Consider the following 17,636-nt stretch of genomic DNA (forward strand, 5'->3'; position numbering starts at 1 on the left):
ACAGAGCTAAGCTGGGTCCTGGTAGTAACTCCTGATAAATGAATCCTGGGGGAGTGGGTAAGATCAGACCGTTTGTCTTTCAGAGTGAAAGCAGCCTAACCTCGCGCTGTATCTAGACACGCTAAATGCCTGTGGAACTGTAGGTCAGCAAGGCCTTAGAAATAACCTGTCAATAGGAATGGGAGGATTTGGTGATTTCAGTCCTATTTGAACATGTTGGAGTTTACAGCAAAGACCCTCCCAAGCCAAACACCTCTTCCCCTCCCCCTTGTCAGCATTTTGCAGGGACCATTCCCTCTGGGACATCCTGGTCCACTCCTCTATCACCCCCAACACCTCTCCGTTTTCCCATGCAATCGCAGGTGTGACACCTGCCCAGTTACCTCCTCCCTGCTCCCCATCGTATTCAAGTGAGGCAGTCCTTCAGACCCTCCTTCATTCTGGGTTATTGCATTTGCTGCTCCCAGTGTGGTCTACTCTACTGGGTGACCGCTTCGCAAGACGCAGACCAGGCACAATGGTTAGCACCTCTGGTGACTGCCTGTGTGTAGTTTGCACTTTCTCAGTGTCTGTGTGGGTTTCCTCCCACAGTCCAAAAATGTAGATTAGGTGGATGCTAAATTGCCCCTTTGTATCCAAAAGGTGAGGTGGGGTTATGGGGATAGGGTGGAGGCATGGTCTTGAGTAGGGTGCTCTTTCCAAGGACCAGTGCAGACTTGATAGGCTGAATGACCTGCACTAAGTCTAGCTTTACTGTTGCTGCCATTTCAACTTTACCTCATGTCCATTCTCGGCCTGCTGCAATGTTCCAGTGAAGCCCAGCGCAAACTGAGGGAGCAGCACCTCCTCTTCTGATTCGGCACGTTACAGCCTTCGAGGCACGTTACAGCCTTCGGGACTTCAGACTGAACTCTCTCCATCTTCACCCCATTTTTATTTCCATTTCTTCCATCGCTCATTTTTTTCCCTAGCCATCTGTCCCTAGTGACCCTTTGACACTGCTCCCCTTTGTTCTGCCGATTGCACCCTTCTTAGCCTTAATCGCCCCCGTTTATGATTGTGGACCCACTGGCAGGCAGTGACGTGGCTTAATTTTGAAACGAAGATCACAGTCTGATATAATGCACGTGCACTATCGCCTTTCTGCATGCACAGTCTGTTATTCCCATGCCCAGCAATCAATAGCAGCACTTGCCATGTGTGTGACCAATCCCTTGCCATTCTTTTACCCTGTTGCAATCGAACCCAGATTGCACATTTGGTCATGCTAGATGTAGAAAGGGAATAAGCTAATAAGCTGAATCGAAGTATTCACAAGGGAATTAAAGACAGTAATTGCAAAGAATGTGCAGGATCACAGGAGACAACAGCTCAGGTAGTTCAGACGCAGCAAGTCAGCTAGCTTGTACAGAAACAGCAAGTGCACTGGTTTGACAAGGGATCCACACTCCACTCCTTCCCTGTGAAGCTTCCCAGCTGCAATACTTTCCCCGCAATCCCTGCTTTTATTTTTGTTCACTTTGCAGTCTGCAAAGTCCTAGCTTTCAAGTACAAAAAATTATGAATGGCAGCCAGGGTCTCCAATTCTCCGGGGGGGGGGGGGGGGGTGTGTGAGAGAGAGAAAGTTACTCGACAAATCCAACTTGAAACTTTCCTGGGCAGCGTGGTGGTTAGCACTGTTGCTTCACAGCGCCAGGGACCCAGGTTCAATTCCCAGCTTGGGTCACTGTCTGTGCAAAGTCCACACATTCTCTCTGCCTGTGTGGGTTTCCTCCAGGTGCTCCGGTTTCCTCCCACAAGTCGTGCTTGTTAGGTGAATTGGACATTCTGAATTCTCCCTCAGGCGCCGGAGTGTGTCGACGAGGGGATTTTCACAGTAACTTCATTGCAGTGTTAATGTAAGCCTACTTGTGACAATAATAAAGATAATGATTATTTCCAGCGATGCTATCAGACCAGAGTCTCCCGTTGGGCGCATTATAAAAGAGCAAGTTCTTTTATTTAAAATTACATTCTCAAAAGAAAAATGATAATTAGAAACCAAAGCTCAGTTCAAAAGGAAGAGACAGATTTTGTCCTGAAGGACAACTTCGTTTCAGCTCCCTCTCCTCCCCCAGTATCTCACTACAATATCAGATAAACAAGGAGGAACACACACTGTCCTGCAATAACAAGTTAAAACACAAAAAAAGGTGCACGGTGGTTTCATATAAAAGGTCACATGGAGATTGCACAGCTGGACGTGTAGAAACCATTTCAAAAGGCGAGGAGGAAAATGCGGGGTTACATTCTTGAATGAAAAGATTCTCATGTAATAATTTTACTTGTCACCAGGTGGTGAGGTTGGGCCTTCAGCTCCAACCAGGAATTAAAGAGAAATACGGCAGATGTATTCGCTCTTCCCCTCGCAAAAAAACAGTAAAGTTACTCACTAAATGACCCACAGCACTTTTAAGCATATCTTTGCTCAAGATCTTCCCTTGGCAATGCTTCAAAGTTGCAGGATTCTCAAGAAAACAGATTAGTGTAGATAGAATACTGGCAAGGGTTCGAGGGACTGAATGACCTTCCTGTCCCTGGGGGAATAGATGTCATCACAGCTACCAGCAGGAGGAAGACAGCTGGATGGGTGTAAGCCATGGGCTATCTGGCTCGAGAAATCTGAATCACAACATGGTTGTTTTTCCACAGGTAAAGGGGCTAAATCCGTATCGCAGCCCTCGCCCATTCATTTCCTCCGAGATCACCCTGCTTCAGCACCCACTGCCATTAAACTGCACAGTTTCAACATTGCTGTAAACAATCATGCCCACAAAAGCAGGTGGCAGAGATTTCCCCACCTAAAAGTTAAATCTAAAACTCCCATTAGTCCCTGCCTTCTATTTGTACACCAACACAGACAAGGTGATTCCCATCGAAGCATAAATGGATGTCACAGTTGCACTCCCCCCACCCCCCCTAATCTTTGCCTGTAGTAGAAACACTCCCACCAGCACCAAAACACCCCCCAGTACAATTTCCAAAGGCCAGTGTTCCCGGCAAAATGGTAGCAGCTAACCCATGTTGCTTGCCACCCATGTGTACAGCAGCTTTTTAGGCTGTCTCAAAGCACTTCAGGGCTGCTGTACAAGGTCAGAAATCCAGCAGCCAACTTTCAGGCAGCAACGCTCCCACGAATCAGCAATGACTCAGATAGTGACAAGCTTCAAGTGAATGTTGGTCGAGGGGGGACTGAGTAAATCGCGAGTTGAAATCCTGATCCCCCCCCCCCCAGAGGAAGAGAATGAAGGGGCGACGAAGTGAACAGTAGACCCAGGTGATGAGATTTCTCAAGGAGCTGGGTTTCTGCAGGTGGGAATACAGGAGCGAGGGAGAGCTGGAGAAGCGGGATTGAATCCGCCACTCGACCTAGAGACTGCAGATTGGGCGTAGCAGGTAACAGCTGGTCAGTGCAATACAGTTACTGTGGCCAATCCAAGTTGAAAACTACAGCCCCTGGGAGGTACAGGTTACAGGGAAACTGGTGCAGGAAAGCTAAGCTATAAGAGGGAGGACAAACCACACGTTAAAAAACATAATGGACAAATGGTATCCCAGTCTCCACATACCCTCTTGGGTAAAACTAGATAAAATACAATAACAATGATGAGAGTTGGGGAACGCCCAGGAACGTGAAGACCATCACCAGAAGACCCAAATGATTCTAGCGGAGGATACCAGGGCACATCCAGCAAGACCCTGGGTCATCGCTGCAAAAATTGGGTAGGGCTGCATTTCGGTCAAACGTTGACAAAGTTCTCATTCCATCGCAAGGGCTTTTGACTTTGCTCCCTCGTAAAGTGTCAACGGTCATCTTGTCACGATGGGTGACCATGCGCCAAATTCCCATCCCGCTGCCTCTTTCGAAGGGTCTTTTGTTTGGCAATGCCCACTGGTTCTAACTCAAGTGCATCGTCCTGTGCACCGGAGTGGCTTGCAATGGCATGGGGTGGTGGTACAAGTCCCCCTCGTGGAACTGAGGTGCGTAGATGGCGGCGGTGGCGATGGCTGCCCCGTTGTACCCCTGAGGGGCAGGCACCCCCACTGGGGAAGGCTGGAGCTGGGGTATCATGTACCCGGCCAGTCCCTCGTACTCATCCCCAAAATTGAAGGCTGCCCTCTTCCCTTTCTGACGCCGGTTGCAGAACCAGACTCGGACGACCTGTGGAAGAGGCAAAGACGGGGTTAAACGCGTTAGCAGGAAGGAAGCGGCGGGTTAAAGGAGCAGGGCCCGAGAGCGATCATCTGCTTAAATGATGGAAAATTCACTGCAGGGTCACTCTCACACAGGCAGTCACTCACCACCCTGACTTGGAAATATATCAGCTTCATTGTCACTGGGTCAAAATCCTGGAGCTCCATTCCTAACAGCACTGTGGGTATACTTACACCACGGACTGCAGCGGCTCCTCACCACTTCCTCAAGGGCATTGGCGACACCCATGTGCCATAAATGAATTAACAAAATGGCTGGAGCAGGAGCTGACTGCTTCAAACAAACAAAACTAAAATAAAACTATAATTCATTCTCGTCTAGATAAGAGTAAATGCCCCACAAACCCACTGGTTTATTTTTTAAACCTCGTGACTGCTTCCAGGGCAGGATCGCACCCTCTTTGGCTTCCGAAGTAAGGGTAGCCAACTCTAGTTCAATGTATCCCTGGCCGTTTGGTCACATGACTCATCCCCACACTCCAGCTATTAGTCGGCCAATACATCCAATCCTTATGACTTTGCGCCCTCCTGCGCCAACTGGAAAACAAAAATACTCTTACCCCCCCCAATTGGACCTTCCGCCATTTTCAATATAGCAGAACAAAATGGCAGAGTTTTTCTCCAGGCTTCCACACAGCTGGGTCCTGGAGATTGCTCCTTGACAGGACGTTGCTGTGGATCTGTAGGCCAGACAAGGACGGCCAATTTCCATCTCTAAAGGACACGAGTGAACCAGATGGGTTTCACGGTCACCATTCCGGACTTTTATTGAATTCAAATTTCACCATCTGCAGTGGCGGGATTTGAAGCTGGATCGCCAGAGCGTTACTCCGGGTCTCTGGTTTATTAGGCCAGCGACAATGCCGCTCCTCCACAGCCTCCCCCCAAAACGTGGTGGGATTCGAACCCAGGTCATCACCCTTGGGTTCTGGAACATGGGTCCGGGGAGGGGGGGGCGGGGGGGGGGGGGGGGGGGGGGGGTGCCTCTGTTAAACAAAGTGGCTCTAGCTGCTTGGGCTGGAGGCTCTGAGTTATGGGGAGATTGGAATGGGCTGGGGCTGTTTCCCTTGGAGCAGCGAAGGTCGAGAAGGGTCCTGATAGAGGTCTATAAGATTATGAGGGGGCATTGTTAGGAAGGCACTTTTTCCATTAGTCGAGGGGTCAATAACCAGGGGGCACAGATTTAAGGTAAGAGGCAGACGGCCATGAGGGGAGTTGAGGAGAAACCCTTTCACCCAGAGGGAGGAGGGAGTCTGGAACCACGGCCTGAGAAGGTGGTTGAGTCGGAAACTCTGGGTCACATTGAAGAAGTATTTGGTTATTCACTTGGGCTGTCGTAACCTCCAGGACTTTGGGCCAAGGGCTGGAAAATGGGATTAGTGCGGTCAGATCTTTGTGGGCTGGTGTGGCCACAATGGGCCGAATGGCCTCCTTCTGTGGTGTAAGCATGTAGGAATCAATAAATCCAGTCTCCGAACCTTATCCAGAACTGGGGCTCATGGTCAGATACTGAATGTGGGCGAAACGAGTCAAGTTCCTTCACTGGAGAAGGGAGTTGGGGGGGGGGGGGGGGGGTGGGACTCACTGCCCCAAGTTCTGGGAACTCACTCTCACAGCCCCACTGCCTCCCCCTGCTTCCCTCTTTTCTTTTGAGATATTTGCTGAAACATAGGAACCCTCGGAGTGGGTACAGAGAGGGACGGACTGGAATTTGAACCAGGGAGAGACTTCAGGAATGATGATATTGGGTATCTTTTAAATCCCATTGCAGCGTGAATCAGAGAATTTACATAGAATCTGGCACGACTGTTTAAAAACCAGCTGTTCCTACCAGCAAAATAGCGTAATAGTGCAGAAGGAGGCCATTCGGCCCATCGAGTCTGCACCGGCCCTTGGAAAGAACACCCTACCCGAGCCCACACCTCCGCCCGATCCCCGTAACCCCACCTAACCTTTTTGGACACTGAGGGCAATTCACCATGGCCAATCCACCTAACCTGTACGTCTTTGGACTGTGGGAAGAAACCGGAGCACTTGGGAGGAAACCCACGGAGGGGACTTGCAGACTCCGCACAGATGGTGACCCAAGCCGGGAATCGAACCTGGGACCCTGGAGCTGTGAAGCAACTGTGCTAACCACTGTGCTGCCCTAGTGTGGTTAGGCTGTGGAATCCTCTTCCCCAGAGACAGGTCATTGAATTCATTCATAGAGTCGAACAGTACAGACGAGGCCCTTCAGCCCATTGAGCCCACACTGACAAAACTACACTGAATCTACACCAATCCCACGTCCCAGCACCTGGCCCATAGCTTTGGATGTTACAGCATTTCAGACGCTCATCCGCGCATTTTTTAACGGTTGAGAGGTTTCCAGCCTCTACTACCCTCGCAAGCAGCGAGTTGTAGACTCATTATCCTCAAATTCCCTAAACCTCCTGCCCTTTAAAATTATTACGCCTGGTTATCGGTCCTTCAACTAAGGGAAACAGCTGCTTCCTAACCACCCTGTCCATGCCTCTCAATCTTATACCCCTGTCCCTGGAACAAAGTAGAAAGGGTCGAGAGCTTGACGTTTTTAGGTATCCAGATCACCAACAACCTGTCCTGGTCCCCCCATGCCGACACTATAGTTAAGAAAGCCCACCAACGACTCTACTTCCGCAGAAGACTGAGGAAATTTGGCATGTCTGCTACGACTCGCACCAACTTCTACAGATACACCATAGAAAGCATTCTTTCTGGTTGTATCACAACTTGGTATGGAGCCTGCTCTGCCCAAGACCGCAGGAATCTACAAAAGGTCATGAATGTAGCCCAGTCCATCACGCAAACCAGCCTCCCATCCATTGACTCTATCTATAATTCCCGCTGCCTCAGAAAGGCAGCCAGCATAATTAAGGACCCCAGGCACCCCGGATATACTCTCTTCCACCTTCTTACACCAGGAAAAAGAAACAAAACTTTGAGGTCACGTACCAACCGACTCAAGAACAGCTTCTTCCCTGCTGCCATCAGACTTTTGAATGGACCTACCTCGTATTAAGTTGATCTTTTCTCTACACCTTGCTATAACTGTAACATTATATTCTGCAGTCTCTCCTTCCTCCCCTATGTACGGTATGCATTGTTTGTACAGCATGCAGGAAACAATACTTTTCACTGTATACTAATACATGTGACAATAATAAATCAAATTAAATTACACCTCAATCAGGTCCCCCCTCAGCCTTCCCTGCTCCGAGGAAAACAGCCCCGGCCTAACCAGCCTCTCTTCACAGCTGGAACGCTCCGGCCCACGCAGCATCCTGGAGAATCTCCTCCGCACCCTCTCCAGTGCAATCACATCCTTCCCAGCCGGCTTAGCTCACTTGGCTAGACAGCTGGTTTATGAGGGTCAGCAGCGAGGGTTCAACTCCCGTACCGGCTGAGGTTAGTCATGAAGGCCCCCGCCTTCTCAACCTTGACCCCCTCGGGTGAGGTGAGGTGACCCTCGGGTTAAATCACCACCATCAGCTCTCCCCTGTCAAAAGGAGAAAGCAGCCTGTGGTGGTCTGGGACTAGGGTGACTGTACCTTTAATACTGTGCACAGTATTCGAGCTGTGGTGGACTGAGCTGCCGAGTGGAGTGGCGGAAGAATAATAACACTTGGAAGGGGAAATAAAAGAATGGCAGGGTTGTGGGGCAGGATCAAAGGAGAGGCAGCGGTTATTCTACCAGCACAGGTGGATGGTCGAATGGTCGGCCTTCTTGCAAACTCATTTTCTGATTCTACGTCTCTCAGTGAGACACGTATCCTGAGTGTGTGTCTGCTGCGTTGCAAGGGGCTATAGAAATGCATTGTTGCTGGAAATCCAAAAGGCAGACATTCCTTCCCCCTCCCCCTCTCTCACCCCCTCTCCCACCCGCCCCCTCTCTCCCCCTCCCCCACCCCCCTCTCTCCCACCCACCCCATCCACCCCCTCTCCCAGCCCCCTCTCTCCCCCTCCCCCACCCCCTCTCTCCCCCTCCCCACTCCCTCTCTCCCCCACCCCCTCTCCCCTGCCCCCTCCCCACCCCCTCTCCCCCCCACCCCCTCTCTCTCCCCCTCCCCCCCACCCCCCTCTTTCCCCCTCCCCCCTCTCTCTCCCCCTCCACGCGCCCTCTCTCCCCTCCCACCGCCCCCTCGCTCTCCCCCGCCCCCTCTCTCCCCGCTCCACCCCACCCCCCTCTCTCCCCCCTCCCCCGCCCCCTCTCTCTCCCTCTCCACCCTGCCCCCTCTCCCCCCTCCTCCCGCCCCCTCTCTCCCCCTCCCCCCGCCCCCTCTCCCCCACCCCCTCTCTCTCCCCCTCCACCCTGTCCCCTCTGTCTCCCCCTCCACCCCGCCCCCTCTCACCCCCTCCCCCCACCCACTCTCTCACCCCCCACCCCGCCCCCTCTCTCTCTCCCCCCTCCCCGCCCCTCTCTCTCTTCCCCTCCCCCGCCCCCTCTCTCTCCCCCTCCCCTGCCCCCTCTCTCACTCCCCCTCCCCGCCCCCTCTCTCCCCCTCCCCGCCCCCTCTCTCGCTCCCCCTCCTCGGCCCCTCTCTCCCCCTCCCCCGCCCCCTCTCCCCCTCACCCTCCCCACCCCCTATCTCCCCCTCCCCCACCCCCTCTCTCTTCCCCTCCCCCTCTCTCTCCCCCTCCCCCTCTCTCTCCCCCTCCCCCCTCTCTCTCACCCTGCCCCCTCTCTCCCCCCCTCCCCCTCTCTCTCCACCTGCCCCCTCTCTCTCCCCCTCCCCCGCCCCCTCTCTCTCCCCCCACCCCTCTCTCTCCCCCTCCCCCCCACCCCCCTCTCTCCCCCTCCCCCACCCCTTCTCTCCCCCTCCCCCCACCCCCTCTCTCCCCCCCCCCCCACCCCCTCTCACCCTCCCCCTTTCTCCCCCCCTCCCCCTTTCTCCCCCCCTCCCCCTCCCCCCTCTCTCTCCCCCTCCCCCCTCTCTCTCCCCCTCCCCCCCTCTCTCCCCCTCCCCCCCTGGCACCCTCTCTCTCCCCCCCCGCCCCCTCTCTCCACCCCTCTCTCTCTCTCCCCCTCCCACTGCCCCTCCCCCCCGCCCCCTCTCTCTCCCCCTGCCCCCTCCCTCTCCCCCCCACCCCTCTCTCTCCCCTCCCCCGCCCCCTCTCTCTCTCCCCCTACCCCCCGCCCCCTCTCTCTCCCCTCCCCCCGCCCCTCTCTCCCCCTCCCCCCGCCCCCTCTCTCTCCCCCTCCCCCACCCCCTCTCTCTCCCCCTCCCCCCACCCCCTCTCTCTCCCCCTCCCTCTCCCCCTCCCCCTCTCTCCCCCTCCCCCCGCCCCCTCTCTCTCCCCCTCCCCCCACCCCCTCTCTCTCCCCCTCCCCCCCACCCTCTCCCCCTCCCTCCCCCCCCCACCCTCTCCCCCCCACCCCCTCTCTCTCCCCCTCCCCCCCACCCCCACACACACGCGCACACACAGCTTACATCCTTCTCCAGATTCAGGTTGTCTGCAATCTGAGCGATCTCCAGGGTGGAGGGTTTCGGACATTTCACAAAGAAGGTCTCCAGCGTCCCCTTCACGTTATTGTCAATGCTCGTGCGTCGCTTCCGCCTTCGCATCGGAGCCAGTCTTTGCTCAATGCTGCACAGCTGCTCAACAGAAATGGGGAGAATATATCGATTTTGTATGTTTCAACAGAACGACCCAACTCTAATCACATGGGCAAGGCCACTCTGCCTGCTTCGCAGTGGAATCCGAACAGAAAGCACTGGTCGGCTGATTGACTGTGGTGGGCATCGTGCAAACTGTATGATCCCCCTTCCGCAGACAGGGTGCGATCCTCTGACCACGCTGCACCGGTAAAGCATCTGGCCGCGGTGCAGCATGTCCGCTGGGAGACGCCGCTCCTGGGATCTATCCGGCTCGCCACGCCTCGCGCGACGTTAGAGTCGTGAATCCCGCCCACATTGGCCACCATCACCTTTTAGCAAATCTGCATATTAGAGCGAGGCAGTAAGCCTCACTCACATGTGCAGATTCCCGAGGGGAACTCGAGCGAGCGCCGTTCGGTACTGGTCCCCAAACAGGACCAGATGGAATGGCTCTCGTGGGAGTCTCCAAGGGAGGCCCCTAGCTGCGTGCCCTTGGCGCACGGTGTTGCCAGCCTGGCACTGCCAAGGTGCCCAGGTAGTGCTGACAGGGGCACGCCCAGGTAGTGCTGACAGGGGCACTGCCAGGTTGGTATTTTGATGCACGCGGGTAGGGCGGGGGCAGGGATTCTTTTCGGGGCTCAGCGATCGGGACGCCATTTTTAAATGGCGTCCCTATCTCTCGCTGCAACGGGCAGTTCCTCAGAGTGTCCCGGGGAAAACACGGCTCGTTAGGAGACGTTGTTCCCATTTGGGAAGATCGCACCCACAGTGCGAAACCTGACCCGGGTGGGGATAAATGGGACGGACAGACACATACACAAACCAGTTCCAGCAGGGATCATATAGATCAATGGCCCATCCTGCCAGTCCAGCCATCCTGCCAGTCCAGCCATCCTGCCAGTCCAGCCATCCTGCCAGTCCAGCCATCCTGCCAGTCCAGCCATCCTGCCAGTCCAGCCATCCTGCCAGTCCAGCCATCCTGCCAGTCCAGCCATCCTGCCAGTCCAGCCATCCTGCCAGTCCAGCCATCCTGCCAGTCCAGCCGTCCTGCCAGTCCAGCCGTCCTGCCAGTCCAGCCGTCCTGCCAGTCCAGCCATCCTGCCAGTCCAGCCATCCTGCCAGTCCAGCCATCCTGCCAGTCCAGCCATCCTGCCAGTCCAGCCATCCGGCCAGTCCAGCCATCCTGCCAGTCCAGCCATCCTGCCAGTCCAGCCGTCCTGCCAGTCCAGCCGTCCTGCCAGTCCAGCCGTCCTGCCAGTCCAGCCGTCCTGCCAGTCCAGCCATCCTGCCAGTCCAGCCATCCTGCCAGTCCAGCCATCCTGCCAGTCCAGCCATCCTGCCAGTCCAGCCATCCTGCCAGTCCAGCCATCCTGCCAGTCCAGCCATCCTGCCAGTCCAGCCGTCCTGCCAGTCCAGCCGTCCTGCCAGTCCAGCCGTCCTGCCAGTCCAGCCATCCTGCCAGTCCAGCCATCCTGCCAGTCCAGCCATCCTGCCAGTCCAGCCGTCCTGCCAGTCCAGCCATCCTGCCAGTCCAGCCATCCTGCCAGTCCAGCCATCCTGCCAGTCCAGCCATCCTGCCAGTCCAGCCATCCGGCCAGTCCAGCCATCCTGCCAGTCCAGCCATCCTGCCAGTCCAGCCATCCTGCCAGTCCAGCCATCCTGCCAGTCCAGCCATCCTGCCAGTCCAGCCATCCTGCCAGTCCAGCCATCCTGCCAGTCCAACCACCCTGCCAGTCCAGCCACCCTGCCAGTCCAGCCATCCGGCCAGTTCAACCATCCTGCCAGTCCAACCATCCTGCCAGTCCAACCATCCTGCCAGTCCACCCATCCTGCCAGTCCAGCCATCCGGCCAGTCCAGCCATCCTGCCAGTCCAGCCATCCTGCCAGTCCAGCCATCCTGCCAGTCCACCCATCCTGCCAGTCCAGCCATCCTGCCAGTCCAGCCATCCTGCCAGTCCAGCCATCCTGCCAGTCCACCCATCCTGCCAGTCCAACCATCCTGCCAGTCCAACCATCCTGCCAGTCCAACCATCCTGCCAGTCCAGCCATCCTGCCAGTCCACCCATCCTGCCAGTCCAACCATCCTGCCAGTCCAGCCATCCTGCCAGTCCAACCATCCTGCCAGTCCAGCCATCCTGCCAGTCCAGCCATCCTGCCAGTCCAGCCATCCTGCCAGTCCAGCCATCCTGCCAGTCCAACCATCCTGCCAGTCCAGCCGTCCTGCCAGTCCAGCCATCCTGCCAGTCCAGCCATCCTGCCAGTCCAGCCATCCTGCCAGTCCAGCCATCCGGCCAGTCCAGCCATCCTGCCAGTCCAGCCATCCTGCCAGTCCAACCATCCTGCCAGTCCAGCCATCCTGCCAGTCCAGCCATCCTGCCAGTCCAGCCATCCTGCCAGTCCAGCCATCCTGCCAGTCCAGCCATCCTGCCAGTCCAGCCATCCTGCCAGTCCAGCCATCCTGCCAGTCCAGCCATCCTGCCAGTCCAACACAATAGTGATAGTTCAACACTGGCCAACCCAGCTGGAAACCCAATTTTACAACCTATTGGGATGGGGGCAAAGGTGGAGCTCACTGACTCGACCAGCATTTATTGTCCATCCATAATTGCCCCTTGACAAGGTGGTGCTGAGCTGCCGTCTTGAAGCCGCTGCAGTCCCTGAGGTGTAGGTACACCCACCGTGCTGTTAGGGAGGGAGCTCCAGGATTTGGTCCCGGCGACACTGAAGGAACGGCCGATATATTTCCCCGTCGGGATGGGGAGTGACTTGGAGGGGAACCTCCAGGTGGGGGGTGATCCCAGGTATCTGCTGCTCTTGTCCTTCTAGATGGTGGTGGCCGTGGGTTTGGAAGGTGCTGCCTGAGGAACCTCGGTGAGTTCCCGCAGTGAACCTTGTCGATGGTGCACACGGCTGACACTGCCCATCGGAGGGGGAGCTCCCCATGTGGGAGCTCCTGAGAACCACACCAGGTCGGGGTTCTTAGCCAAGTCACTGGGTTGTTTGGTAAACGTTTTAAAAAGATTATTCACTCTGGCAACATGAGCACCATGGGCTAGGCCTGCATTTGTTGCCCATCCCCAGTTGCTCTCCAGAATGTCGGAGAGAGAGAGAGACCGTTTGAACTCTGTAGGTACACCCACAGCGCAGTTAGGGAGCTAGTTTCCAGGATTCGGACCTGGCGACAGTGAAGGAACGGCAGGTGATATGTTTGAGATGGTCAGAGAGCTGGAGGGGAACTTGCCGGTGGTGGCGTGTTCCCCGGTGTCTGCAGCCCTGGTCCTAAAGACCACAAGACATAGGAGCAGAATTAGGCCACTCGGCCCATCGAGTCTGCTCCGCCATTCAATCATGGCTGATATTTTCTCATCCCCATTCTCCTGCCATCTCCCCATAACCCCTGATCCCCTTATTAATCAGGAACCTCTCTATCTCTGTCTTAAAGACACTCAGTGATTTGGCCTCCACAGCCTTCTGCGGCAAAGAATTCCACAGATTCACCACCCTCTGGCTGAAGAAATTCCTCCTCATCTCTGTTTTGAAGGATCGTCCCTTCAGTCAGAGATTGAGTCCTCTGCTTCTAGTTTCTCCTACAAGTGGAAAGATCCTCTCCACATCCACTCTATCCAGGCCTCGCAGTATCCTGTAAGTTTCAATAAGATCTCCCCTCATCCTTCTAAACTCCAGCGAGTACAGACCCAGAGTCCTCAACCGTTCCTCATACGACAAGCTCTTCATTCCAGGGATCATTCTTGTGAACCTCCTCTGGACCCTTTCCAAGGCCAGCACATCCTTCCTTCGATACGGGGCCCAAAACTGCTCACAGTACTCCAGATGGGGCCTTACACTGCAGAACATCAGCAAAGTGAAGAAAAAAAAGTACCAACTTGCTATTTGCCTGTGGAGGGCATCGCAAGAGCAGGTAATCCTGCTTTCTCCTACGTCACATGTTTTTAAAAAATGGCAGGGTTGGGAGGTGCTGTTGAGCTTGGAAAGGACCGAAAACAAAGAGAGCTTTTCTCCCCAGTTCAGGGCCTGCGTAGCGGTTGTTAGCTCCTGTCAGAGTGGAGAGCCGGTCCAGTGTGGGTCACACTTACCTCCTGAAAGTTCTCATTGTCCTTGGCCTCCTCCAGCCAGCGCTGCAGCAGGGGTTTCAGCTTACACATGTTCTTGTAGCTCAGCTGTAGGGCTTCGAACCTGCAGATGGTCGTCTGGCTGAACATCTTGCCTGCGGAGCGGGGGGGGGGGAGAATGCAAAATAAAAAGGCAGCTCGAACCACAGGATTAAGCACAGATTCCCCGGGAATAGATGCCCACAGGCCCCCCCCCCGGCCCTGCCCGAGGATCCCAGTCTCTCTCAGGCACGAATCAACACTCTGCTTCTGTAAGACGGGACGCTGGGAGAAGGGAGAAGACAGGTTTAGAAGTCATCATGGCAACTGAAAAGAGCAGTCTGGAACTAGATGCTTCAAACCTCTAGTCAGGATTTGATTCCATATTCTTCCGGTTACCTCAGATAGCTGCTCCGCAGAGACCCCTGGAGGCCAACTGCGAATCAGCACAGGGTGAAAACCCCCACAAATCTGCACCTCCCAGGCCACTGGTACCAAACACTACCATCCACTCTCCCTCCCCCACCCTCAATGACCTCGGAGCACCTCCACCCCTCCTACACGCACCTCCCAGCACCTCCATTTGCTCCCGCAGTCCACAGGGAGGGGCGACAGAACCAGACCGCTTGCTGCAAATTGCGCGCACAGTCCTAACTGTTTATTGTTATGTTTTAACAGATTGTGGTATGGGGAGCACACGGCCCACTCTACAGGTGTGGGACAGCAGAAATGGAAAAGTATCTTTTAAAGCAAAACAATGTTTATTCTATGAACTCAAGTTAACCTTTTTTTAAAAACATACAGTGAACATCTTAGCAACCATTAATTCAAATAAAAACCTCAAAGAATACAACACTAAGTAATCCTTTAAGCTTTCCTTTTAACATCCATACGACTTAAAACACCTTTTACCAGAAGCACATCAGGTTAAAGTCACCACTGTTATTAGTTTTAAATCACCAGGATCGATTTACAGTCTTTAGATTACAGAGAGAGAGAGACTAATACCCCTTCTGGCTGTGACTGCAGCTATCCAGCTCTGAAAACTAAACTAAAACACACCCTGTGGCAAACAGCCTAAAATGAAAATAAAAAGCTGACAGACAGCCCAGCTCCGCCCACACTCCGACATCACTGAAAAACACCCATTTCTTAAAGGTACATTTCTTAAGCACCCGTTTCTTAAAGGTACTCCCACATGACAATATGTTATTACCAGACAGCTACCTGTCATGCACACCGTCATTGACGACGGTGCAGAGGGCATTGGCAGGCCAGGGACAGCGGAGAGAGGTCACTGGATTCTGCGCATGTGGACCAGTGGGCATGTGCGGACAGGTACCGACGGCCATCTTGTGCAGCCATCTTGTGCTGGCAGGACAGAGAGTTGATCGTTTAATCCCAGGCCGGACGCGGCAGAGGGATCACTCGCACCCAAAACAAAACAACAAAAATAATCACCACACTGATTAATGACTGGCCAGTTTACACACCCGTTAGACGGGGCTAAAGGCAAGACACCTTCAGCACACTCCTGGGGAAATGCCCAATTTTAGGCAAGCTCGTGCCGTCAATTGGCCTGAGCACCTTTGCAGGTGGAGCGGTGGGGGTAGAAAGTGCAATTTAGCAGGCCACCTCCCCCCCCCCCCCCCACCTCTCCCCCTCCTTCCCCCACCCTCTCCCCCTCCTTCCCCCACCCTCATTATCCAACACCTCCTTGCCGGTAAGGTACACAGGAGGCAAGGACAGGAACTGACTCACTGCGATGCCCTTCATGGTTGAATAGCAGTCACCACCTTCACACAAGAATGATCACTTTTGCCAGGATGAGCAGTTGGGGGTCAGCCCTAAACTAGGTTTTATTTCAAAAAAGGGGATAGAATCAGAAAGAAGGAAGTGGTTCCTAGCCCGGATTGGAACTTTATCCGACCACAGCCGTGCGCAGTTCTGGCCAGCACTTTCCTACACAGGGGCACCGGAGAGGCAGCAGAGACGATTGACGAGGGTGATCCCAGAAACATGGGGGTTCACTGGGTCTCCTTTCACTTGGGAACAAAATGGCGGCTGGGGGGGGGGGGGTCTAATTAAAGGTCTTCAAAATAAACGGTTCTGATCCAGAGAGAATTTTTTCCTCTTGGGGGAGGAGTGCAACTAGAGGCCATCGATATAAAATAGTCAGCCAGAAATCCGATGGGGAATTCAGGAGAAACCTCTCACTGAGTGGTGAGAATGTGGGACTCGTTCCCACACGGATTGGCTGAAGTGAATAATATCGATGTCTTTGAGGGGAATGGAGACGGGGATATGAGGGAGAAGGGATTAGAGGGTGAGGATGATAGATTTACAGTGCAGAAGGAGGCCATTCGGCCCGTCGGGCCTGCACCGACCCTCGGAAAGAGCACCCTACCCAGGCCCAATCCCCCCAACCCCACCTAACCATTGGGACACTAATTTAGCACGGCCAGTGCACCTAGCCTGCACAGCTTTGGACTTGTGGGAGGAAACTGGAGCACCCGGAGGAAACCCAGGCAGGCACGGGGAGTGGGTGCAGACTCCGCACAGTCACCCGAGGCCGGAATTGAACCCGGGTCCCTGGCGCTGTGAGGCAGCAGTGCTAAACTGTGCTGCATATGGAGCAGAGGCCTCGGATTGGATTGGCCGTATCTTTTTCTGAAAGGGACTCCAGCAACTAAAACAAGGAGCGGGATAGACGGACCTAACTTGGTGGTCAAGTTAGTCTGTGACAAGATTACAGCCCTCAACTCCCCATCTTCTCCCCCCCCCCCCCCCCCCACCCCCGCAAAATGGAATTATATTCTCCAGAGGCGCGAGTGCTCTCTCCGGGAGCCATGAGTGACACTAATTAAAAGTATGTGATGGGGGGTCATTCGTTTTTAAACCTCACTCTCCTTTACAGTCAACAAAACCTTTTTCAAGGATTTTTTTTTCTTCTTAAATCGCGTTTGATCGAACTTTCTTCAGACCCACCGTACAAAGCCCCGAGGGCCAGGCCCACCTCTGCCTGCGTGAAACCCAGAATGATCCGTCTCTTCTTCAGTTCTTTCGCAAACTGCTCCAAGTCCTCCGAAGTGGGCGATTCCTACAGAGTTCAACATGAATTCATTAACACCAAAATATCATCAGCTGTTAAGTCTTCATGGCCGTTAGGGTGGCGCAGCGGTTAGCACAGTGGTCTCAGAGCGCCGGGGATCCGGGTTCGATCGCTGTCTGTGCGGTGTTTGAAAATTTGCCCCGTGTCTGCGTGGGTTTCGCCCCCCAGGACCCAAAGATGTGCAGGGTAGGTGGATTGGCCACGCTAAGATGCCCATCACCCCCCCCCCCCCCCAAAATCTTACCCATTGGGACCCCATTTCAAGGTCTGGGATTTGCCGTGAACCCTCCTTTCAACGTAGCAGAGAGAGCGCGCACGGGTCTGATCAGGGAGGTCGCATGAGGAGACAGAATCTTGAATCCACAGAAGCCCCACAGTGCAGAAGGAGGCCATTTGGCCCATCGAGTCTGCACCGACCCTCTGAAAGAGCCCGCTATCGAGGCCCACACCCACGCCCTATCCCCGTACCCACCTTACTGGCACATCTTTGAATCACACAAGATCCTGAGGGAATTAGAGTCAGAGAGTTTTACACCCTTC

At 54.7% G+C, this 17,636-nt stretch overlaps 1 protein-coding gene across 2 annotated transcripts; it reads right to left on the reverse strand.

Annotated features, from left to right (window-relative positions):
• Positions 1-1,973: 1,973 nt before the first annotated feature.
• LOC140390548 (POU domain, class 5, transcription factor 3-like) lies at positions 1,974-17,079 on the reverse strand. 2 transcript variants are annotated; one of them, XM_072475724.1, is made up of 4 exons: positions 16,973-17,079; positions 13,970-14,100; positions 9,708-9,872; positions 1,974-4,201 (listed from the first exon to the last, which is right to left on the reverse strand). In XM_072475724.1, exons 2-4 carry the CDS (start codon positions 14,093-14,095, stop codon positions 3,938-3,940), a joined length of 555 nt encoding a protein of 184 aa, XP_072331825.1. In that variant the 5' UTR covers positions 14,096-14,100; positions 16,973-17,079; the 3' UTR covers positions 1,974-3,937. The 2 variants fall into 2 exon arrangements, with proteins under 2 accessions (XP_072331825.1, XP_072331823.1); XM_072475722.1 differs by lacking the exon at positions 16,973-17,079 and adding an exon at positions 15,212-15,391.
• Positions 17,080-17,636: the final 557 nt, after the last annotated feature.

The sequence above is a fragment of the Scyliorhinus torazame genome, chromosome 14 (assembly GCF_047496885.1).
Source record: "Scyliorhinus torazame isolate Kashiwa2021f chromosome 14, sScyTor2.1, whole genome shotgun sequence".
NCBI classification, from domain to species: domain Eukaryota; kingdom Metazoa; phylum Chordata; class Chondrichthyes; order Carcharhiniformes; family Scyliorhinidae; genus Scyliorhinus; species Scyliorhinus torazame.

Bases quoted from the DNA above. Each gene is read 5' to 3' on its own strand.
- LOC140390548 (XM_072475722.1), bottom strand. From the start codon at position 15,251: ATGCCCTCTGCACCGTCGTCAATGACGGTGTGCATGACAG. The intron at 14,101-15,211 runs GTAGCTGTCTGG...CCCGCTCCGCAG, and splicing joins AATGACGGTGTGCATGACAG to GCAAGATGTTCAGCCAGACG. The intron at 4,202-9,707 runs GTAAGCTGTGTG...CCTCTTCCACAG, and splicing joins ACCTGAATCTGGAGAAGGAT to GTCGTCCGAGTCTGGTTCTG.